Source organism: Frieseomelitta varia, unplaced genomic scaffold (genome assembly GCF_011392965.1).
Source record: "Frieseomelitta varia isolate USP_RPSP 00005682 unplaced genomic scaffold, Fvar_1.2 scaffold_591, whole genome shotgun sequence".
NCBI lineage: Eukaryota > Metazoa > Arthropoda > Insecta > Hymenoptera > Apidae > Frieseomelitta > Frieseomelitta varia.
This window is the reverse complement of record NW_025110358.1, coordinates 1,952-23,341: the sequence shown is the minus strand read 5'-3', so window position 1 is coordinate 23,341 and position 21,390 is coordinate 1,952. Positions and strand designations below refer to the sequence as shown.

General features: G+C 37.1%; 1 protein-coding gene across 1 annotated transcript in view; it reads right to left on the bottom strand.

Annotated features, from left to right (window-relative positions):
- Nucleotides 1-21,147, bottom strand: part of LOC122534384 (protein Wnt-1-like) — a 36,993-nt gene extending 15,846 nt beyond the window's left edge. The window contains exon 1 of the mRNA XM_043664953.1: nucleotides 20,949-21,147. Within this exon, the coding sequence (XP_043520888.1) occupies nucleotides 20,949-20,986 (38 nt within the window). The 5' untranslated portion in view covers nucleotides 20,987-21,147. The remainder of the gene's footprint in view (nucleotides 1-20,948) is intronic.
- Between the last annotated feature and the right edge of the window lie 243 nt (nucleotides 21,148-21,390).

Genomic DNA, 21,390 nt, shown 5'->3' with positions numbered 1-21,390 from the left:
ATCACAGCAGAGGGAAGGTTAGTTCCAAAAAGAAAAAAAAAAGAAAAAAAAAAAGGAAGAGTCTAGGGATTCGGAAACGTTGCTCCGCCTTCCGTTAATCAGCATAGTTGTCGTAAAAAAAGAAAAAAAGAAAAAAAAAAGAAGTAGTAATCCCGTCGTTTTCTATTATTTTTTAAAAGTTTCCTTTCTGGAGTATAGGTAGCGGTCGTTTAGGTGGTAAATCTTAATGAGAATCGAGGGTGTGGCCTTGGTCGGGCTCGAGAACGATGATTGCAACCCCGTGGGCAACGTTTAAAGGAACGGGGCCTCGTCGCGTCAACTTCTACACGCCGAGGGAGTGACGAATTCTCGCGCGGACGCACCTTCGAGCTTTCTCAATGCAAGTTTAAGAAGATTTTAATCTACCCACGAACTCGATTTGCTCCCGGGGCGCCTCTGGTTACTCGGAATTAAAGATGCGAACTAGAGGGAAGATAAGTCGGCGATGCTGATCCTTTGGAATAATTTATCTCTTATTTAAGTTGATATACCTTCTCCTTCACTCACGTTTACTACTCGTATTTACTATACGCATATGCTTTGAAAATGAAATTTCTAGCTATTTCATTGTAAACGAAACACGTTTTCTTGTTCGTCTTCTTGACGGAACTCGTTAAATTCTAATAATATTGCATATATCGGTCGATATCTTGACTTTGTTTCTCAAAAACTTCAGCGTGACAGAGTAATATTTGTTGTAAAATTCAAGGCATCACTTCCAAACTTCGATTTCGTCGAACTTCTTTTTACTTTTCATTGGGATTAATTCCCTATAAAAGTCTGAGGTTCTCAACGCGAAAGAAAAACCGCTATGTACCGTTGCCACGGAATCCTCTTTCTAATCACCACCTATCTATTCTCCGTCAGCAATTTCAATCTCCCGCGCGGAAATCACATGAATCATCTAACAAGGCTGGCCGGTGCAACGGCGTAGGAAACGTTTATTATTTGTTTGCGGTTCCAAGCTCTCCTCCTCGACTCTCTCGACTAGCCCAGCTATTTCGGGTTTGTTTGGCCACGGTTCGTGCGCTTCTCTCTTCCGAGATATCGCTTCGTTTCACTGACCTTCCCCTCCCCTCCCCCCGCCCCTCCCACCACGATATCACACTAACATCTGACATATTTAAAGAAATAACAATCGTGCGCGACAACTGCAAATAATTTACCCACGATGCGAAATGAAAGTGTCAATTGGGCACTGAAAAGTTGATAACGATCGACCGATTGTTGACAAGTGACGATTATTTCGGATCTTTTAAGTTCTACAGATATTTTCATTATTATTAAAAATTTGACGTGATCTCGAGATATTACTACGTGAACTATACTTAATTATTTCTGATCCCTGCCTTCGGATGACTTCCGGTTCTTTGTACATAGTTACAACGTTGTCATTAGATTTTGTTGCACTTTCCTCTTTCGCCCAAAACTAATATAATCTAATATAAACTAGTATAATAAGAAATATAATGTGCCTATATAGATAGATTAGATAATTTTATTTTTCGGCTTCACAGCCATGAAAGCGGACTTGGTTCATATTTCTCTTTTTTCTCTTCACTTTTCACTCTTCATATCCGTTATATACTCCTACCCTATACTTTTGTGCTATACTTGACAATTTAACACTACTCTACGCTATACTTTTATGCTATACTCAACAATTTAACCTCGATTGTATTACCCAACTCCTCTTTCGCTTATTCTAGATTGCCCTTTTATTTTCTACCTTATTGCTCTAATTGTTTACCCTACGAATGTACATATATAATACATTTTACATTAAAATAATATCAAAATTTAGAATAATTACATTTATTATTTCTGTATTATTTTTCTTAAATAAATTAATCTTAGAATCCAAGTAGAATAATTTAACGACAAGTCGTACATAAAGCACAAATAAGTTTAAATAAGAATTAATCATTAATCGAATACTAACTAACGTTTCGTTTCAATGAACAGAGTTTTTATTGTATATCTTGTACATAGCCATGGAAGATTACGAAACTGAAAATCATGGAAGCGGAGGGTCTTATATGGTATATTGGCGTCATCGACGGAAAGATCATCCCAGTCATTTGGAGTATTGATGTTTATGAAAAGGCTAAGCCGATGGTTAAACAGAAGATTTTGTTGGCCGGCTACCCTTAAATACGTGTTAGTCGCGCGATATTGCAATCAATAGGCGGTGTATGGTATGGTTCGGCTGGTCGGTTCTTATGACGAAAAGGTATGGTCGGTTCACGCGGTCGGCTAATGCGGTCAAGGTTAGGTAGACGTGAGACGAAGGGAAATAAATAAACGATTAGACGGACGTTTCCAGGCTCGGGGGATATATTGGGATAGATAGGTATGAATTTTGCAATAGTACAGCAGGTACAACATATTACAAACAATTCTAATCTGAACGAAGAATTAAAGTCAAAGTAAAATAGAAACTAAATAAACATTCGCTATGAAAGCGCCGATGGTTGAATAAAATTTTCACTTTACAATCTCCCCGACAAAAGCAATAATATCAAAAACCACGAGCTAAAAACCGAACACGACATCCCCATAATCGAATTCCCCAGAAACAAAACCGACGTTCCAAGTTTCAAAAGGATCCCTCCCCCTCCCCCTCGCCTGTCGACCGCAATCGACCAGCGAGCACGATGAAAAAACCGCAAGAACTCGATCCCGTTTACCCAGGACAAATCGGTCGAGATCGAATCACGGGCAAACGACACCGCGCAGGATGTCACCGTTGCGCCAGATGACCAATGCCAAGTGGTGGGGTGAGGAGGAGGCAAAGAGGATAGTGCAGAGAGGATGCAACAGTCGAGTGCACACTCTGTTCGGGATAGGGTCTTGCGGTGCGTTGCGAAAGGTAAGTCGAGACGGTTAGAGAATAAAGCACCAAAGCGAACAAGAAAAGAGAAAGAAGAAACGAGACCAAAATTAAAAAAAAAAGAAAGATAAGCAAGGCAGGATGAAGAGATTAGATCAACGTGTATAAGTTGGATGCAACATGCATGAACAAGCCTGAACTTGTGCTTTGTTTAACCTTCTTCCCCCCCCCCTTCTTTCTTGCGCTGGCAACTGGTTGCGCGGACCGTAACGAGTGACCGAACCCGAGTCGCGCTTTCTTTCTCTTCTGAACTCGTCGGGCACGATTATCGCTGGATAGAAATAATTAAGAATTGTATCATTTGTTTCACCTGGCTTGCGCTTAAATAACTACTCAACACTGAGAAAACGTTGCAATTTGGGACAAACGTAGAATTGGAATTAAAACGTAGGCATCCGTTTCTTTTAATTTTTGTTACTTTTGCCTACGAAACGATAAACTTGGCAGCGTGTAATTGTATATTTGTAATAGAAATTTATTATGTTGCAATTTATTATTCAAAAGGTCTGAGATATCTTGTACGCAAGTACAATGTAAATAATCAATAATAACCAATTATTCAGATATGCGAGATTAGGTGGTTCCATCCAGTGTAAAGAAGAATAGTGACCGGGTAAAGTTAAAGTATATATATATATATTTCTACATATATAATACATTTTACATTAATATAATATTAAAATTTAGAATAATCACATTTATTATTTCTGTATGATTTTTCTTTATTTTAAATAGATCTTAAAACCCAACTAGAATAATTTAACGACAAGTCGTGATATATACGATGATATATATATATATATATATATATAGGAAGGAGGGAGAACAATAATTCGACAAAGCGGCAGTCAGAAAAAAAGAAATCCATATTCAAATCCGATGATGTATCCGGGAGAGGGGGGAGGGGGCAGAGGGTCGCGGGAGGGCTGCTCCCCATTCAAAGGGGAGGAGGTAAAGGGAAGCACAAGCCTATGGAAGAGGAAAGGAAGGAGGAAGCCGCGTGAACGTGCACCAGAGGTTCCTCTACTACCATACTCTCTACTCGCTTCATCACTTCACCCTTCCCACATCTTTCTTCTTTTTCTCTGCTTTTTCTGTCCGCGCAGCGAGTACACGCCGCGTATTTTGCCTTTATCATTGGTCGGCGGCGGCAAAACCCTTCGGCCGCGCCGCGATTATGATTCCGATTATTATGATTATGATTATGATTATTACGATTATTGTTGGGCGGAGGTATCGCGTTGCCGTCACGGGCACGTCGGCCCCGCGCTTTTGTTCACGTGACAGCGATAGGGCCCATTTACGTCGAGAACACACACTCCACGCCATTATAATGGAGGATAAATCCAGCCGAAAAGCTTACAATACGTCGCGTCGTTTCATCGTCGTAGTATTAGCTTGTAAGCTGCCGGATGGATATTATCGGCTCTATGTAGATGCTCGCATGTATATATATATATATATTTCGGTGTACGTTTGGATATACGTATGTATGTATTTTTGTATGCATGTACATAGCGTAACGTAAATTGCACAGTACAGGGATAATAATATTGTAATATTGTGAATTTATGTTAGGTAAGAAGTTTTAGATTTCTAATTTCTAATTTCTATCTTACGTTGTTCCGTTTTGTACAGTTTAGTTTTGTGCAATTATATATTTCATTTCTCAATATTTCCGGGACTATTTCAAAACACTACGAAAGGAACGTTCCAACGCCACACCGAACTTGTTCTCTCGATACACAACCCTTTCCTTCACTCGTCGTTAACAGGCAACCTCCTCTACGTCGTCTTCAAAGAGAGACAACAACCTCGTTCTTCTTCGGCAGAGTGCTACTAGTCGGAAAAACCGTAATCGGATCCGTTTCGTGCAGGGGCGAAAGATGCGAGAAGAGACTTTTGAAAAAGGGCGTCGTGACCGTTTTACCGATGACGATGATCGGTCGACGTCTGTCGTCGATCTGCTCGTAAACCGACGAATACGGACGAGAAAAAGGTCCGTCAGATTGTGTCTGACTAAGACGCAGGGGCACTCCCCGGTGGCGGTTTCGTTTACGAACTTACAGAAAGCAACGTGGATAAATACTCACGTGGCTCTTACGGGGTTTTTACGATCGTGCCACGCGCGGTCTCCTTTCGTTTACCCGTTTCTCTATTTGACTACGACAATTTTCATCTGCGTTCCCTCAAACTGAAGCTATCCCTAATCTCGCGCTCCAAAACTTCTCCTCGCGGCATCTGGTGAATCGTGCACGGAATGCGACCCGCTTGGCAACGCTTCCGGACGATGGTCTTTCTCGTCGCTTTTGTCGATGACGTACAACAACTGTCACCTGTAGTCACAAGTTGCGTAATTTGATATTTACGGACATCTCTGCTAAATTAGATTTTATGACCTGTAATTAACAAGGTTAAGAGTAGAAAGTTTCGTCATTTTGTGGATAACGTTAGAATCATGTGGCAACGTTTGAAACAAATTCATCTCCGCGTTAATTTTTTTCAATGACATGATAATGTGTCGAAGAGTCTCTTTTTAATCGCTTTAATTCATCCCTCTCCCCCCACCTCTCCCGTTATTTCATTCTTGTGCTGCACGTGTCATCTCCGATCAGAATTAATTAACCGGAAGGAAAGACACGGATCGTGATTCCTCTATGAACATGGAGCAGGCACACTGGAGAGGAAAACTTCATGGCCACCCCTTCGGACAGAGTTTTGGCCCGGGGGCCATCCCCCTTTTCGCCTCGTGAAAGTCACGAGGGGGGTTCCTGAGATACGAACGAGGAACGCTGCATAAGTATAATGCTGACTGGAGAGAAGGGGGATGTTCGGTAATCGATACTAATTAGGACGAGACAAAGTTTCGGTTGCAAGAGGAACAAGGGTCCTGCTATTTCTCTTCTGCTTGTTAGAATACGTATACACACACACACACACATAATTACACTGTTTGAATAGGCATTCTCTTGACTTTTTTTATTCGCATACCATTCATTAAGCTTCAACGGCGAGAATGATATTTATTAACGATGCTCACTGATCCTTAGAGAATAGTAATTCTTATAACGAGTATTTGCAATTATTGTTCTAAGAATTATTGAATGTTACTTACTGCAAATTATTCTTTCAAGAATTAATGAATATCATTTTATACTATTTTGTATTATATATTATTATATTATATTCTATATAGTATAGTATATTATATGTACCATAATGTATATATAGTAAATACTATATTTAGTATATTATAGTAGCATTAGTATATATTATAATGTATATATAGTAAATATTATATTTAGTATATTATAGTAGAATTAGTATTATATATATATATAAAAGTATATTATATATACTATAATGTATATATAGTAAATACTATATTTAGTATATTATAGTAGAATTAGTATTATATATATATTAGTATTGTATATACTATAATATATACTATATTTAGTATATTATAATATGTACTGTTTTATATTATTATATTGTATTATATATTATAAACTGTATATAGTTTATTATAATATAGTATATTATAATAAATTATATTATAGGTATATAGATTATTATTATATAGTATGTTATATATACTATAATGTATATATAGTAAATACTATATTTAGTATATTATAGTAGAATTAGTATTATATATACTATAATATATACTATATTTAGTACATTATAACATGTACTATTTTATATTATTATATTGTATTATATATTATAAGCTGTAGGTATATAGTTTATTATAGTATATTATAGTATATTATATATACCATAATGTATATATAGTAAATATTATATTTAGTATATTATAGTAGAATTAGTATTTTACATATATATATATATATATATATTAGTATTGTATATACTATAATATATACTGTATTTAGTATATTATATTTAATATGTACTATTTTATATTATTATATTGCATTATATATTATAAACTGTAGGTTGTGAAATATCAATAATAGAGTAACTTACGAAGTTGGTAGGATCACAGATTTTCCTCGTCATCGAAATAAAAGAAAAAGAAAAAAAAACCAGAAGAATTCTTCTATCCAGTTCCAACCATAAACCTAAACTATCGATAGGTTAGGTCTCTACAGCGTGTGGCTCTAATGGGTTAGGTATAAATCATTCGAGACAATAAAAATTATCACTGAATAGATGTCCCGAGGGGCAGCTTACAATGTTTCGACGGAAAGGGTTCTCAAAATAATGGGCATGTCATAAAATTTATCTCGCCTAACCATGGATACGAGCAGCTTATCGTTTTACTCCTGCCTTCCCCCCTTCCCTCCTAGTACCTTTCCCATGGAAATTCCATTTTATCATTTTCCACGTTTCGCCGTTAAAAAAAAAATTACACTAATGCGAGAATATGAGTTTCTTTTTTTTTTTTTTTGCAAAATCTGTTCTTTCACTTGGGACAAGGACATATATCTTGGGCTCAACTGTTACTCTGCTTGCCATTAATTTTTCCATAAACCATCTGCATCGATGATACTACTCAATCTCACCAAGGGCTATGATTTTTATAACATAATTAATTACGAGACAATTCTCTACTAAATAAATTAAATAAGTGAATAATTTAGTTCAACCATTAAGTATAAACTGATTCGAATATACAATGTACATAATATTATTATAATCGCTGCAGAAGACGCGTTGATTTATGTTGATCACAGTCATGGCGAAAGCTGAACACCTGCGGCGTAGAATGTTAAGCATAGTTTTAATTATCAATCATTGCTCTATAAAATTGAAATTTAAAAAAGAAAAAAAACGATGTTTCGTATGCATATAACATATATAACACAGGGGAGTTAGTGAGTGCTATTTTGACCGAGTTATCCCGGATATTGCGTACCCGTTATTCGATTCCTAGTCAGCTAATTTCCTTACACGAGGAAAGAAAAAAAAAAAAAAACCGTCAGCTTGATAGCCGGAGCACGCGGAATCTAACAAGATATAGACGGAGGAATTAGCGCTAACGAGATTAAAGCTTTTAGACGGAATGCGCGCACTCGCGTAAGATCGAGTGATACAGTTGTCGCAAACGACGAATATTTTCTCCGTTGATTACGTTTTCACGTTAAGATAAAACTCTGTATTAAATATACATAGTACTTCGTGTGTTCACAAATGTTCCTTAAAAGGTTCGAAATAAAACAGTCGCAGTGCAGCAATTCGATCAGCTTGAAAACTGAACTAACTGGCTGGAATGACGTGCCACGCACGTCGAGAATATTTCCAATATTTCCTCAGTTTTTTTAAGTATACTAGTAAAAGGCAAAAGAAATAATGAACTTACTACTTTTCAATCACTTCTATCCAGTGATATCACGCCGACGAGTTCAAAAGGAAAAGAAAGCGACGAATTATTGTGCACGGTTTTGGTCACTCGTTATGGTCCGCAATCAGTTGCAAGTCCTTACTCGCGATGATTCCATTCTCACGATGCGCCTTCACTGTACTCCTCTACTAAACATAATACACGCGATTCCAACGAATTGTAATTCGCTTACGACAATCGATAAACCTCTCGCCTTCTATACGCTACTTCCACGAGATATAAAAAAACCATAAACGACGCACGATCTCGTCCACCATCGTCGCGGTCGAACGCTTAAAAACGTTTCCTGCCGATCGCGTAACGCGAAACTAACAACAGAAGTCGATAAAGTGAGAAAGAAAGAGAAAAGGAAAACGGTGGAAAGAGGAAAGAAAAAAAAAAAAAAAGAAAGAAAAGAAGGGCGAGAACATAAAAGAGAGTCGACTCGTGAAGTAGAGAGGAGGGAATTATAATCCGGCTTTCAACCGGTGCTTTCAGGAATTTAACGTTCCAGAAAGATTACGCAACAAAACCGATAGGTTAGGGAGAGAGAGAGAGAGAGAGGGGGAGGGGGAGAGAGAGGGGTCGGCGCGCTGGAAAAGAGTGGCGAGGGAAAATTGCAAGAAAAGAAAGAAAAAAAAAAAAGAAAAAGCGAACGAAGGATTACGTCACGAAGTTTTCAGTGTACCTATCGTTGATCGAGTGCATATAGATGTGTATCATCGGCTCACCTCGAGGGGATCGGCGAATCATTTACCGCGCTGCTTAAAACAAGGCCAATCTTAATTAGGGGATGCACCGGCGGATACGCTCCCATGGGATCCCCATTGTTTCCTCCCTTTTTGCACCGTTCACCGGTGCGCGGTGCACGGCCAGAGAGAGAACAACGTCTACGCGGATGTGGTGCGCGTCTAAAGGTGCACACTCCCGTGGCCCCTGGGATATCAAGTAGAGTACTATCGGTCTCCTCCGGCGTTTACCATCGAACAGAATTCCTTGGATTTAACGGTGGACCTCGCGCAAAACACACGCGTGCGGCCGTGTGACACTTAAGCCACGTTTTCAAAAAATCATCGGAAATCTGCTAACTACGACAAAATTTAATCTCACGTGTTTTTTATCAGCCCTGATATCTTTTCGTGTCCTGGATCGATTTACCTCAACGAATTTTGTTACTGCAACGAATAAATTTATATATATTTATAAATATCCAATTATATTATATATATATATATATATATATATATAATTAATAATATATATAAGATAAAATATAAAATAAAATATATATGTAAATATATATATATAATATAATATAAAATATAAAATAATATACATATATATATATATATATATATATATATATAATATAAAACAATAAAATATAAAATAATATACATACATAAATATATATATATATATAATATAATATAAAATAAAATATAAAATATAATATAAGATAAAATACAAAATAATATAGATATATAAATATATATATAGGATAAAATATAAAATAATATACATATATAAATATATATATAGGATAAAATTATATACATATATAAATATATATATAAGATAAAATATAAAATAATATACATATATATATATATATATATATATATATATATATATATATATAATATAATATAAAATAATAAACTAACATACATGTTATAAATATTTATAAATATTTCATTGCGTTACACTTTAATGTAATATTATTACTCTATCTTGAAAAATTCATCTCGAAGGAATTCAATATCTTCTAACCGGATGCCTAGTAATGAAAATAAAAAATCCAACGAAAATGTAGCTTGAAAATGAAGACGAGCAAATATAAAAGTGACGTAGGTACGACGATCAGTGACGAATGTGCTGCGAGTACAAGCGAAGGAAGGTAGTTCTTCAATACGCGCATCAAGCGAGAATGCACCAGACCTGTTGTAACATCGCTGACGATCCCCGTTTGTCGTTAAACGCCAGTAAAATCAACGCGCGTGTTGTTTCCTCAGACAACAACGGGAATAAACAACGATGGATAATTTAATTACATGTCCCCGATGATCATGGAGTGGCTACGCAAACATGTAACCCGGCCAGATTAAATATATCCGCACGCGTGATTGGCAAATACGTCGTGTAACGCGATATTCGACACGGTGCAACGACGACAACCAGTTGAAACAATAAACTTTCATTCATTTTCGACTTCGCCGCGAGCTTGTTTGTTTGAATTTACGATAAAACATTGTGAATGTTGTTCTATCAGAGACAGAATGATCCTGGTTGGTTATTGTTACGAGAGTTTACTTTCTGAGGCAGGTTTAACAGAGTTTGCGGAAATGATTGATATATAGTTATTGAAAATTCAACGTGATGAAAGAATATTTTGTAGTAAAGTTTTTTTTTCTTTTTTCTTAAATAATTATCGTTATGATACTATAACTGCATCAGCAGAAAATAAATATGTATCACTAGAATGTTGTAACATTTTAAAAAAAATTTTTTTAAAACTAACTTTCTTGAAAGATTTACGTTAAACATGTATTGTTTAATTTATTTCAATTGGTACATTACTCGCCTCTTTTCGAATTGAAAGAAATAAGTAGATCTGTGCAATAACGCAGGGAATGTACAAATAACAATGATGAAACGAGGAGATCCGCGTGCAATAAGTAATAATGGTGAAACAAACAGATCCGTAGTCAGCAACATTTTAAACCAGTGATTTCATTTCAAAGGCGGCCACAAGAACAAAAGCATTCACTATACGCTTCATTTTCTTCGCCGTACCTTTCTCTACAATCCTGCCGCCCCCCTCCGGTCGGATTTTTCATTTCTTAAAAGCCTGCCTATCTTTATCCCCGCATCGTGCGATCTAAATTAAAACTATCTGGGACAACAGCACAAAAACCTGCCAATATAACTACATATAAATGCCATTTTTCTCCACCTTCTGTCTTCCTTTCTCTGTCGAACAATTCCAGCAGTTGAACAACTCCAATGAACCGTAAAATAAAAGACAACGAACAAGTATACGTTGTCGAATAACACACTCGATGACGAGGAGCAAAAAAAAGATGAAATATTTGATCCACGATGCGATTCACTTCTTGAATCGTTTACAATTTTTCGTATTTCCTCGGAACTACTCTCAACCGTTTTGTTTAAATTTATATTTTAAGTAAACTAGTTTCTAACAGACTTAAAAATACGGATTAATACGTAAAATCGTACACTCGATTATTCAAAAATTGTTTCGACCATTTGAGAATTAGAGAAACAAGTTCCACGGTTTCATAAACGCAGTATGGACACCACTTTATAGGTGTAACATTCCACTAATAATTAATATAGATATTATACATATTAACCACTTGCGCTGGCAACTGATTGCGGACCGTAACGAGTGACCAACCAAACCGTATTACAATAATTCGTCGCTTCCCCTTTGAACTCGTCGATATCATTTGATAGAAATTATTGTGAAGTAGTAAATTTATTATTTCTTTACTTAAATACACTTAAAACTGAGAAAATATTACAATTTTGGAACAAAAACGCTAACAAATACCTTTACTGCTGGTTTTTTCGTTCCTCGTTTGTACAATTTCATTGAACTCTGTTCCGAGCCAAAACATAGTAATAATAATATTAACCAAATAATAATAAACTCGTCGATATCATTGGATAGAAATTATTGTGAAGTAGTAAATTTATTATTTCTTTACTTAAATACACTTAAAACTGAGAAAATATTACGATTTTGGAACAAAAACGGTAATAAATACCTTTACTGCTGGTTTTTCGTTCCTGACTCGTTTGTACAATTTCATTGAACTCTGTTCCGAGCCAAAACATAGTAATAATAATATTAACCAAATAATAATAAACTCGTCGATATCATTGGATAGAAATTATTGTGAAGTAGTAAATTTATTATTTCTTTACTTAAATACACTTAAAACTGAGAAAATATTACGATTTTGGAACAAAAACGGTAATAAATACCTTTACTGCTGGTTTTTCGTTCCTGACTCGTTTGTACAATTTCATTGAACTCTGTTCCGAGCCAAAACATAGTAATAATAATATTAACCAAATAATAATAAACTCGTCAATATCATTGGATAGAAATTATTGCGAAGTAGTAAGTTTATTATTTGGTTTTACTTAAATACACTTAAAACTGAGAAAATGTCACAATTTTGAAACAAAAACGCTAACAAATACCTTTACTGCTGGTTTTTCGTTCCTGACTCGTTAATTTCATTGAACTCTGTTCCGAGTTAAAACATAATAATAACAATAATAATAATAATAATATTAACCAAATAATAATAAACTCGTCGATATCATCGGATAGAAATTATTATGAAGTAGTAAATTTATTATGTGGTTTTACTTAAATACACTTAAAACTGAGAAAATATCACAATTTTGGAACAAAAACGCTAACAAATACCTTTACTGCTGGTTTTTCGTTCCTGACTCGTTAATTTCATTGAACTCTGTTCCGAGTCAAAACATAATAATAACAACAACAATAATAATAATATTAACAATTCGAGATTCCATATTTCGCCGTGTTCCATCATCATGTCCACCCTCTCTCGATCAAGACCCCCACTCGACAGTAGAGACAGCACGGTGGTGCGCGAAAACAGTCGGTGTTGGTTCAGGCGTTGGTTTTGCGGTGGGTTAAGGCTCATTCACGCGTGAAACAAGGAGTCCTGGGCCTGGGATCTTAACGCTCGGTTAGACAAACGTTCTCGCTGCTTGCATTAGCATATTGCGATTTACATTTCCCTGTATTATCGACCCCCTAACCATCCGTCGTTGTTTTGTTCAGACGAAAATCTATCCGTTTCGTTCTCTATCCTCCCCTCGCCTTTCACTGCCGCGTTGAATTTCGTGTACTTCGCCTAAAGCAAATAGGAGGCAAACAAGGCACGCGGCGCGAGAACGATCGATTCCACCGCCTGTCTATAACGCGATTCAGTTCAACTGGATCGGTTTTATAGCTAATTTACGACCGGCGGGGGAAAGCTAAGCGCAACGGGGAGAAAAATGTCCGGGGAGAGGGATTTATCTCGGCGATCAGTCTCTAGGAAATTAAAAAAAGAAGGAAATCGAATAATGCTCATCATTAATTTTGGTTCACTTGTTGTTTCATCATTTGTCGCATCCTACGCTATTAATCAACTTGCAATTTTATTAACTGATTTAACCAACAGTGCAAAAGAGAACTGTAACACGTGCCATTTGAGGCTCGTCGTGGTTCGGAGAATGACAAAAACGAAACTCTCGACGAAGGGGGTGGGGAACCCGGAAACTATCGGAATACAAATGACCATTGGCTGATCATCATACAATGTTGCTGATGATTATGAGCAACCACGCGTGTCTGCGCAGCAAATCACGCTTCTGCGCTCTCTGTACACCTCTGTCAATGGGCATTCCTTCTACGTGAGTAGGTTGGTTAGAGAAAAGACCATGAACCTCGAAAGCCAACGAAACGAGTATTATTCCGAGATACCAGAAAATGCTACTCCCGTGTAGTACCAAGGAATTCGAGATAAGTGGCAATATTAATATCGTGCTCGCGGATTTATCTTGGGGATCGCGATTCCGTTAGACTTCCTGCCGGCTAAACGGCTATTCCAGTGTTTCGGTGCCAATAGTCGAGTTTCCTCTCGAACGGGATTATTCTCTGCGATGTGAACGTGTCACTGTCCCGTGTACATATACTATTAGCTTAATATATGTATATACTGTGGTATATATATACTATTACTATATATATATAGTATACATATATATACATACTATATATAGTATACACATATATACTATTACTATATATATAGTATACACATATATACTATTACTATATATTACTATTACTATATATATAGTATACACATATATACTATTACTGTAGATACAGTATGCACATATATACTATTACTATATATATAGTATACACATATACACTATTACTATACATACAGTATGCACATATATACTATTACTATATATATAGTATACACATATATACTATTACTATACATACAGTATACACATATATACTATTACTATAGATACAGTATACACATATATACTATTATTAATATACATATAGTATACACATATACTATTACTATACATACAGTATACACATATATAATATTACTATATATATATACTATATAGTAGTATATAGTATATCATATGTATACTATATAGTAGTATATAGTATACAGTAGTCTATAGTATATAGTACATATATACTATATAGTAGCATATAGTAGCATATATAATACATGTATACTATATAGTAGCATATAGTGTGTGTATATATATATATATATATATATATATATATATATAGTAATAGGTACAATCAGATCTGATATAATTCAAAAAATGATGAAATATTCTCTACGTCAAACTGTATATAATAACATTCAGACTTCGTACCCACACGCCCCCTCCCCCCCTAACATTCTATCTGGAGTATTATACAGAACAATTAAAAATCTATCGAAAGACTAGCCCCAAACACACTCATGCACTTCCAACCCATCTACGTACCATTAAAAAAAAAAAAGTCATGCACGTATCGTGCTCTGAGAAGATATGATATCCAAGTGGTTGAAGCGGAAACCAACCAGCGCCGAGGGATCATCCCGTGCATAAATTCGTCCGGCAATTGCCAGATAAAGTGCTATATATAACCGGTGCGGAACGATTGCCGAAAGTTGAGGCACATCCTTGGGGCCCCGTTCGCGAAACGGCTGAGAAAAACGATGGGCAGAGGGTTTCGCGTGCTCGTGGACAAACGAGCGGGAGGGATCGCGCGTGGGCGGCATGGCGGGTGTCGACGAAGGCATCAGAAGCGCGATTTATTGCGCGCGCGCTCCACGAAGAAAGAGTCGTCCCGCTGGTGGTCGTTAATTCTTGTCGCACGTGTCCCACTGCTTTGATCACGCGAGTATGCTAATTGCCGTCCGCCGCCCACTCGCCGCCAAGGCATGGGAGAGATTGCCGAGGACCAAGAGCAAGAAGAAGAAGAAGAAGAAGAAGAAAAAGAGAACCAAGACACTGCAAAAAGAAAAAGGAAGAAGAAAAACTAGAGAAAGAGGAGAGAGGCTTTGAGACTTGGTTGAGTGGATGGCTTTACCGCTCTCCACTGGCGTGTACATTCTGTTGGCACATGCGCGAGTCACCGGCCTCAAGATACCGAGTAGAGAGTACACGTTGAGAAGCGTGCACGGGATAGTCGCGGCTTGTCTCGACTTCTTGTCGCAGATCCTCTTCGACACGTAGATTCGTTTCGGAGAGGGGCGGCACTGAGTGGACACGCCGAGATCGCGTTTGACGACTGGACAGCGTACAAAGGCGTATTTTTACGTAGGTGATTAGAATGAAAGCTTGAATAGAGAACAAGGTTTGACGTTGGGAGAAACATTAGACTTGTATGTGGCTCCAAGAGGCTCGATGTGGTTTAAGGATTTACGGTAAACGTAATCCTACGTTGTTGTATCGTCGAAGTGGCGCGCAACATGCGTGAAATGAACGAATCGGCGGTGTCAAGACAACTCTTCACTGAAGGATGTTTAAAACATCTGGAAATAAATTCAGTAGATAGTCACGTTAAGATGATAAAATTTCTTCTTAAAAGAGGACAATCTAAAAAAACTAGCAACACTAAACTATAGACAAAATCCAATATAACAATAGACCACCTCATATTACAATGTGAAGTATATCTACCGCAAAGAAAACAACTCAGAGTCAAGCCCACCCTAAAAGATAACCTAATGGACAGTGGATCATCATCAAGCCTGATACAATAAGCTGAAGCTCACCAAGATCTATAACAACATATGAAAAATCCCTCCTTCTGACGTCGCTAATAACCTACGAAGTTTTGATGCGACATTAAATAACCGATTTAAAAAAAAGAAAAAAAAAAAAAAATCCAATAGTCGCGATAGCACGTAATATTTGCACATTCAATATTTTGCGATTCGATTTCTTTTAACAAACGGATCCACTCTTTGCCGCGCTCTTCCGAACAAAACGCGGCCCAATGGATGAAAACGGATCTCGACAAGGGAACAAAGTGTACCTGTCGTTTTCCTGGCGGGCGGCGAGAGGGCCGGCGGTGCACGCGCCGCTTGCAGAAACGTTTCGTAAATTCGAGGAACGGCTAGAAAGAAGTGGCCGCGGCACAAAGCGTGCCGACACGACCGGGCCCGTTTGCCCGCGGAGGTAATTGTCTTCTTGGCCGCACGAGAGCGCACGTATTCCGCGAGCAAATACACACCAAGAGGCTGGCTTACGTATAATGTTCTCACGGGACAGAGAATAAACACCATGGTCGTCTGTTATTACCAACTTTTTTTCAGCTTCCCGTTTCCTGGACCATGTCCTGGCCCGTTGAAACTTCTTTCCTTGATCAGGATTATCAGGATTATCGGGATTACCTCAATATAGGGATTATAGGTTGGAAGAATGTTTGCGGCTTGCACCTGTTCTCCTTAGTTAGAAACGTCTCTCCATCTATCATTTTTGAAACTGAAAAGAAGCTCGAGCCCTGCCGTCTTTCGCTTTAACCGCCTGCGGCGCTGGCAAACTGATTGCGGACCGTAACGAGTGACCGAACTCCGTATATATACAATACATTCGTCGCTTCCTCTTTGAACACGTCGGTGTGATATTATAGTGATTATGATAATTTATATTTATATCACAATACTATAAATAAATAATAACTCCGTAATTAATTTTAATTGTTTGTATAAAAATATTATCAATATCACAAAATATACAATTACTAATAATTTAATGAAGATTACATAATGGAAGTTAAATGACGAAATAACGAAATAACGAATGAAGGATTTCTACTATGGCTACAATATATATAAGTGTCAGTAAACATTTCTATGGTGATAATAAAATTAATAGCTATTTTTAAATGTTCTATTGTTTATATTAAATACACATCTCGACGGGACATAGATGTCGTTGATCTAAATACTTCGAAGTAGAGGTCGCTACAATATCACCGGATGGAAATTATTGAGAAGTATTATTTATTATTTGTTTTGCTTAAATATACTTGAAACTGAGGAAATATTACAATTTTGGAACAAGAAAAATTCTCGACGTGCGCGACAGCGCAAGAGGTTAATTTTTTGATTTCACCACTTTCGTTCTTCACCATTCAGTTTAAAATAATTTGTGACTACACCTGACGTGCGTCGAGAGTCGTTTTGATATTGGAAATTTTGCTCGAAGCAGCCACGTGTCTATTTTTCTCTTCGATCCGCAGCAGAGGCCACAGAACTCGAAAATTTATCGAGCACGGCTGTAGAACGTCTTCTCACGATTATTCTCAGCATAACGTGCGACGTCTCTCTTTGATCCTTTTCGTGACGTACGTGCATGCAAATTGGAGAAAACACACATGGTCGAATATCTGTGATATTCGAACAAGTAATGCTTCTTTAACTTGAAGATGACACTAAACAAAATACATTTTTACGTGTTTGGACAATTTCTCTTTTAAACAGATTTCGAAAAAAGGTGAAATACAATTTTTCCTATTTGTCTTATCTTTGTCCCTTTTATTGTAAATTTCTCATGTGCATTATCAATATATCGATATGCATTATCATTAATCACGATAAATTCTTATTCCAAAAGACTTCACTGATACCGCCGTCTTTTTTTTTTTTTTTTTTTTTTACTTTAATATCGGCAGAGAGAACTAGGGTAATAAAGGCTACGAAAAAGAGTTTGTCCGTTCCCGATTTATCAAATGGACTCGATATCCTTGAAATTCTAGTTCGATAGGCTAATGAGTTTCACGTAACGCGGACAGAAATCGAAAGTACGGCTTCACACCACTGACTTCTCCATTTCCGTTCGAGTTCATAAAAACTTTCTGCCGTGCGCTTTCAAGTAACAGGTAGTTTCCAAGGCGCCCCACACGTTAGAATTACTCGAGTATTCAACTCATTTTACAAATCAAATTGATTAATCTACTCTCAAGAGTGCAGTGCTCGACTAATTTGTACAAACCGGCTCGTGCGATTCAAAACACTTGAAACCCGATACTATAAGTAAAAAACTCAGTAATACTGTAAAGTAAACGAAATGAAATTAACTAATTTACCACGCCGATTCATTCTTGCTTGAATACTCGCTTGTATCGAGTTTTCCTAGAAGAACGAGGACGAAAAACAGGCATCTGAAATTATTGCAATTAATTCTGGATCGAATGTCAGTCATTTTTTAATATCGAATGACTGGAATGATGTCTATCTATCGTGAAGCGACGCGAGATGAGGGGGCAGGGGGCGGTTATCGAAGCCCCAACCAATCGCGCAGAGAGAGAGAGTTAATTCCTTGTTTGTGTGCGCATGATGCATCGCGGCGCATAATAGCGCGCTGCATCAACAACGATGTTTACCTTGGCGTAATATACAAACAGATGTATCTCGGCGCGGAGAGCTTCATCACTTGCCGCGGATCATTTTACACGGGCGATATTTCCGCAAATTATCCTCACCGTATGCTACCACCCCTCTTCGCTGGCTCTTTTTTTTTTTGGGAAGAGGGGGACGGAGGAGAGTAACCATTCGATTTGCATTGCATGAGAGAGTAATAATTCTGTCCATTAAGCCACCGACGGCCACGTGGTTGCGCGATCTGACAGAAAACGATTCATGGCCCGGCATGATTTATTTTTCATCAACTGTGCGCGGCTGGCGACTTTCTGGCTTTTTAATAATTCTTTTTAGCGACATATCGTGGTAACAATGATACCGTACACGGGTGTTTCGTTACGACTGTATCATTCGAGTATCGCTTTTCGTTTATACACCGACGAGATAGTGTTCTCTGTGACACTTCTTATCGTATTGCGAGTGATCTCATGATATTATGATATTTAATCTTTGAACAGTGTAATTCAGAATGAACAATTTAAAAAAAGAAATCGTTCTTGCTGCTATAAAAGATACACACTTATATTAAAAATTATTAATAAGCAATGAAATAAAATGCCATATTGACAAACTAGATCGATACCTCGATTAATTTAAATTAACCTGTTGAAATTCGTGTATGAAGTTCCAAGTTGTAGTGTTGCAAATTTTCTGAAATATTTGACTTCCTGTATCTCATATCTCTGCAAGCTATCCCCAGTTTCATATTCAAATTTTCTAATTTTTATGCCGGTGAATACAGATTTCAATAGATCCAAATTGACAAATTCCTGAATTAAAGCCGGTCGACCAAACTTTATCCAATCTGTCATGACAAAGTTCGTTCAACTGCGCCTTCGACTAACAATAAGAAGAAACTTGGACAACACGGTTTCATACTCGTTTGTCCTTCTTTACGCAAGGTCTACCGGTCCTTTTCCCCATGAACGGATATATAGAAGACTGGCGAGATTAGAGTGTTCTCTCGACATGGTTGTCGACTTTTTGGAAAAAGGAGAAAAGGCGAAGAAGGTAACGGACACAGAGAAACGAACGGGCAGAAAGGCATAGAGACACGTTGGCGCACGGGCCATTGAGCCCTGGGCAAACTCTGATTAGCTCTTTCGTTTCTTATTGGAAAACTTTCATTGCGCCGAAACGAAAATGGAGAAAATTCCATCTCATCCCGCGTCGCCGACTCAATTTACTAGAAAATTCTTTATATTATACTTTCTCCCAATTACCGCCGATGTTTACCCTCTAAACTCGCCCTCCGTTTGTCTCGTATACTCTCTGGTTATCTTCCTGCGTTGGAATTTTTCTGGTGATTCGGTATCTGTTGATTTAGGTTCGCTCTCAGGTGATTTATTTCAGTGAATTGTCGTCAAATAGGAGAGAAAGAAATTACAATTAACTTTATGTTGAAAAATGTTGAAAAAGATGTTTTTTAATTAATCAGGAATATCGTTCGGATTTCTTGAACGAATTATTATCAACGTAGTCAATAAGAAATATCTAGATATTTAAACCTCAATTAATCTTTTTTTGCACTGATTCAATTTTCCTCGACATTATAATATATTATAATGGGAAAAAAAAAAACAATTTCTCGTTAACTACACATTAAAAGTAAAGGACAGGGAATCGTATTCAATTCCTCGTTAAAATAATATTTTTAATTTAAAAATGTAATTTGTGCAGGTACATGCTGTATTTCACATCTTTCTCCACTTATTGCCAACCACGGCCATAGCCTTAAAACTGTGTAATTATGTACTGTACAATATTGACACAGCCACCATATAACGGTCATCGGTGAATGATGAGGTGTAAACATCAAGTTTTGTACCGGTTATCAGTGACTGTCATGACACTGAATGTGTTGACCTACCAACTGACAGTGTCTGTCACCACTTATGCTCGACACGAACTTGCTAAGGCATGTATATGGGTACAGACAGTGCGAGTATGGCACCATAGTTATATAGTTTTATCAGAGTTAAGATGATTAAAAGGAAAACAGTTTACGAACAAAATAATTTACTCGGATAAATTACCGTAAATGTAAGTCAGATGAAAGTTTTAAGAGTCTGCGGTAATATGATCGAGAGATTCCATAAAGATCGAATTAGGACAACAGAACGTGAATACTTACGTACGTCTGAATCCTTTGATGAAAATAGTTATCAACATTAATCAGAATACTCTTTAAAACCCATCAGAAGAAATAAAAATCTACAGCACTTAACAAGGAGTGGTTACACTGAAAACAGATCGTGCGTTCTAATGCGCATGTCCAGACAAATGAAAGAATGCGCATGCGCGAGTCGTCACTAATCTACAATTTCAAACAATATCTTAACCTCTTGCGCTGATGAATGACGCGCCGCGCACGTCGAGAATATTTGGCCCAAAATTGGAATATTTTCTCAGTTTTCAGTATATTGAAATATAGTCCAGGCAAAGTAAATAATAAATTTATTACTTCTTAGTAATTTCCATCCAGTGATATACCGATGAATTCGAAAAAGAAGTCGAATTATTGTATACGGTTTGGTCACTCGTTATGGTCCGTGTTATCCCAGTTACTAGCACAA